At 40.8% G+C, this 4741-nt stretch overlaps 1 protein-coding gene across 1 annotated transcript; it reads left to right on the top strand.

Moving 5' to 3' along the window:
• The first annotated feature begins 1380 nt into the window (after window positions 1–1380).
• Window positions 1381–2337, top strand: LOC141257770 (olfactory receptor 6B1-like). The gene has a single exon (XM_073672774.1). It carries the CDS (start codon window positions 1381–1383, stop codon window positions 2335–2337), a length of 957 nt encoding a protein of 318 aa, XP_073528875.1.
• Window positions 2338–4741: the final 2404 nt, after the last annotated feature.

Here is a 4741-nt window from a genome sequence, read left to right as displayed (position 1 = left end):
CCTCTCTTTGCTAACGAGTGAACATAGTTGAATGTCTAGCTAATGAAAATTGTACTATGAAGAACATTTTCAATGTGATGTTTCTGACAATGAGAAAAATGCATGCTATGCTATTATACATAGAAAGGCAACCAAATAAGAGATGAAGAACTGAAGAATAATTATTCTGAAGCCACGTAACAACTGATATTTGCAGCTCAATGGTCAGTTTATATTGAGGGTTCCATATTCTTCTCATTTTAAATTTTATTTATGTCTGATGGATTTTCAGAGCTTGATAAATTGTCCTTTCACTCTGCACTTTTAATATCTACAGTTTTCTTCTGATTAATGATGAGACTAATGACTAATGAAGGATATTATGGAACTATGTGCTATAGAACTTTCAACTCAACATGAAAACATTGCAATGTTGTAACTAGTCTTACCCTAGTCTTCTAGTTCTGTATCTAAATTCTCTAGCCAAGGCAGAGTTGTGCGTTGGTGTCTTCCTGGCATTGAGAACCCAGGACACACATCACACCAGAATCCTTTCAGGTAATTTCTGAACATAGTTCAATACTAAAAAATGATTCATAACTACAGTCAGTGCCCAAATTAATACTACTTTCATTTCATTCATAAAAACAATTAGGTTTTATAGAATTGTACCCCTCTTAATGGTTTCTGAAAGCTGCCATTGTGAGCGTCTCCTTGTCAGCCCTTCTGAGTTTGAAAGGTAGGTGTCACGCTGTCTCTGTATACTGGAGGTAGGGGGCCTAAGCTGACCCTAAGCTGGGGCCCTGACTAATCCCTCAACCTGGAGGTACTGTTAAAGGTACAGAGGTCCAGGCCGCCAGCGTAACCCCTACCTCCTGAGGATCCCTGCACCTAAGTAATCTAGTCCTGAGAAGGACCCCGATCACAACAAAAGGGGACAAGTAATAATATGCCCACACACAGTACTTAGACGAACGAGACAGTACAAGGGAAAAACCAAAACCACCTTGCATACAAAAACTACACAACTACAACAGAGGGAACACCAACGGGAAAGGAGATAAATGATAAAGCGAGGAAGGGAAAAAAGCATTTGAAGGAGTCTCACTACAGCAGCATTGATTGCAGCTGGGTGAGGCAGGACCTCGTCTAGCACAGAGAGAGAGAGAATTAACTCCCTCACTGCCGAAAAACACAAAGCACCAAAAAGTCAGCTGCGAGAAGTCAGGCTGTGTAATCGTGACGATCTTCGTGGCGACACACCCGTGACAGTATCTATCTATAAAATCTATCTGTCTATAAAAGCTTTCACTTTTTATGGTATAGCTAAAATACCTAAACTAAGAGGGATTAAAACACCAATGAAGTTAACTTGTTCTTTTTATATCATACAGGCTCAGCATGCCCTCTATTGAACATATCAGTAGCTTAAATGCAACACATTTTATTTTGCTTGGCTTCCAAGTTAGTCCAGTAGTTAAAACTCTACTTGCAGTAATATTTTCTATTGCATATATATTTACAATTTTGGAAAATGTGGCAATCATTGTCATTTCAATGTGGGATCCAAAGCTTCACAAGCCCATGTACTTTTTTCTTAGCAAGTTATCATGGTTGGAAGCAGTTTATGTCTCTGTTACTGTACCAAAAATGTTAAGTGGTCTTTCAACAGGGAATAATATTATTTTATCTCTATCTGATTGTATGATGCAGTTATACTTATTTCTTTCTATTGGGTGTTCTGAATGCTTCTTGTTGGCTGCTATGGCCTATGACAGATATCTTGCCATTTGTAACCCTTTACTTTATAACAGTATTATGACCAGAGAGATGTGCTGGATCCTTACTTTGGGTAGTCTGTTTTTAGGATTCTTGGCCTGCTCATTCTCTATAGGTTTGATAACACAGCTTAACTTTTGCGGATCCAAGATAATTAACCATTACTTATGTGATATTTCACCAGTCATTCACCTCTCTTGCGATGACATTGCTATTGTAGAGATGGTTGATTTCATAAGTGCGTTGTTAGTGTTGTTTAGCTCATTAATCCTCATAATAATATCTTATGTCTATATAATAGCCACTATAAAAAATATTCCTTCTGATCGAAGCTGGACAAAAGCCTTCTCCACTTGTGCTTCCCATTTGACTGTGGTAGTATTATTTTTTGGCACAACTATATTTATGTATGCAAGACCTCAAGCCATTGACTCATTTGATTTCAACAAGTTTCTTTCTGTTTTATACTCTTTTTTTATTCCCATGCTTAATCCAATGATTTACACTTTAAGGAACAGTGATATGAAGAAAAGTTTGTCTGCAATGTTTAAATGTTACGCTGTTTCAAGTAAAAGTTGAATAAAATAAAAATAATTATACAAAATATTGTATAACAATTATGGTATTTAAATAGCGAATATTAATTTCCTTACGAATAAAGAGCAACATTTTAGTGGTGTTAAAACGTATGTAAATTCTTAAAGGCTTTTTCCCAGAAAAAACACTTTTATTGGCCTATCATAAGAATGGTCTGTTGGGGTGGGGGCTCAGCTCTCAGGTCCTCTACGATCAATAGATCTACAGTATGTGTGTGGCTTTTTATTCAGACACAGTTGCACACTCATACATGTGGTCGATGTCAAAACATGTTAATTGTATTCCCTAAATAAAAGGGGGGTTCATACTGTATATTAAGAAAAACATGTGTCAAATTATAATTTAGAATTATATCATTCATAATAAATGTCATCCCAGTCTACAAATCATCCTTCACTTTGGCTCTCTTGATGCAAAGTTGGTCAAGTGACCAATAGAAAACCTACTGTTCCATAATATTCGCGGTATCGGAATTCCGATACTTAATTCCGATACTTTTGCAATATCGTATACCGGAATCGGAAGTTCCCATAATGCAATGAGCCATTTTCATTTTATTCAGCCAATGAGGATCCTAAGAAGTGTGGGCACATCCTGTTAGGCATGTAGGCATCTTAACTAATGGCATGGCTGTGATTGGCTGCTGAAATGATGTCATGATGCACTATAAAAGCCGCCGCCGCCGCCATTTTGAGCTCTCTCTGCTGTGAATTCAGTTAGGGATAGGACGCTGTTGTTCTGAGGGACAGTTTTAGCTACCTATTTGGTCGATTCTGCTTTACCCAAGCTACTTTATAAATCGCTGTGCCTTGCAGTGCTAGTGCACAGTTCTCTGTGCTGTTCACCGCTTTCTGCAAGGTCTCTGTGTGTGAGTGCAGCTCACCCTGTAGTGTGTGCTTCAACCACGTCTGGTTGTAGTGCACTCAGTGTGTGTCACTGCCTCATACATTGTCCTTTTTTGCCAATTCATAATTTTTCCTGATATCTCCTATTAGTGTGGTGGTTCCATCCGTATTCAGCTAAATTGGTTCCAAACACACTATATAGGAGTAGATAGAGAAATTTTTTTGGTCTTGCAGCGCTAGTGCACAGTGCTCTGCATCTGTACTGTTCACCGCTGTCTGCAAGGTCTGGTGTGTGAGTGCAGCTCACCCTGTAGTGTGTGCTTCAACCACGTCTGGTTGTAGTGCACTCAGTGTGTGTCACTGCCTCATACATTGTCCTTTTTTGCCAATTCATAATTTTTCCTGATTTCTCCTATTAGTGTGGTGGCTCCATCCGTATTCAGCTAAATTGGTTCCAAACACACTATATAGGAGTAGTTAGAGGAGCCTTTCTGCAGCATTGGGCCCTGCAGCCCCAGCCAGATTAGTATTAGCCTATTTTTTGCAGCCTCATCTATTGCATTGTAGGTTACCTTCCTACATTGTAATAGCTACAAAAAGTTTGTGATACTATCGTTATTACATCTTTAGGCACATCCAGTGTCTTTTTGTGACAAAAAAACCTAAATAAAGTTCACCAAACACTCCACTTTACAGTTGTGTAGGCCACATTAGCTCATATTAAAGTCTAGTCCACACTTTATAAAATTAGTGTTTCTTATACCTGTTAGCAGCTGTTCAGGAATAAGCACACTAAGCCCTTAGTACTTTTCTGCCTATCTTTATCAGTCTACCAAGATGAAGAAGGCAGGGAGTAAGGCATGTGGTCGTGGGCGTGGGCGTGGAGTTTCTGCAGGGAGAGGATGTGAGGATTCTGTGCCTGCAGGGAGAGGACGTGGGGATTCTGTGCCTGCTGCGGGCACCAGTGACTCAGCATCCCCCAGTTTTACCAGGGAACAGTCCTTTATGCGCAGCTTTGTAGGAGCTAGCCGTACCCCACTGCTGCGCGAGGACCAAATTGAAGCTGTTGTCGGATGGATGGCAGCTAACGCATCGACTTCAATTAGTTCCAGATCCTCTCAGGTCCTGAGCACTGAAGAGCACCACCTGCCAAATTGCCCAGGCAGTCAGAGAGCCCTGGACAGGAGCCATCTCTACTTCTGTTCTCTGAATTTCTTGGCTTGGAAAGAGGGGGCCAGCCAAGCAGAATTCGAGAATTTGAAGAAGAGGTAGTATGCAGTGATGCGCAACCGTTTTGTCTCTCTGAATCTGAAGAGGTGGGTGGGCCAGTGCCTATGGTCAGCAGCACACCTCAGTACGCATCTGATGATGAGACTCAGGTGCCACTGTCTGGTGCATACTGTGCTGTCGAGACTACCCAGGAGAAGCAGTTGTTTGAAGAGGGTGGTGTAGATGATGAGGTCCTTGACCCATCATGGCGTGAGGGACAGGAAGGTGGTGGGAGCAGCTCTGAGGAAGAGATTCCCCGAACGGCCCAAAAA

The sequence above is a fragment of the Phyllobates terribilis genome, unplaced genomic scaffold (assembly GCF_046119375.1).
Source record: "Phyllobates terribilis strain yellow unplaced genomic scaffold, ASM4611937v1 Scaffold_1__5_contigs__length_1240528914, whole genome shotgun sequence".
NCBI classification, from domain to species: Eukaryota; Metazoa; Chordata; class Amphibia; order Anura; family Dendrobatidae; genus Phyllobates; species Phyllobates terribilis.
This window is presented reverse-complemented; position numbering and strand designations above follow the sequence as displayed.

Excerpts from the sequence above, each read along its gene's own strand:
- LOC141257770 (XM_073672774.1), top strand. The coding sequence starts at position 1,381 with ATGCCCTCTATTGAACATATCAGTAGCTTAAATGCAACACATTTTATT.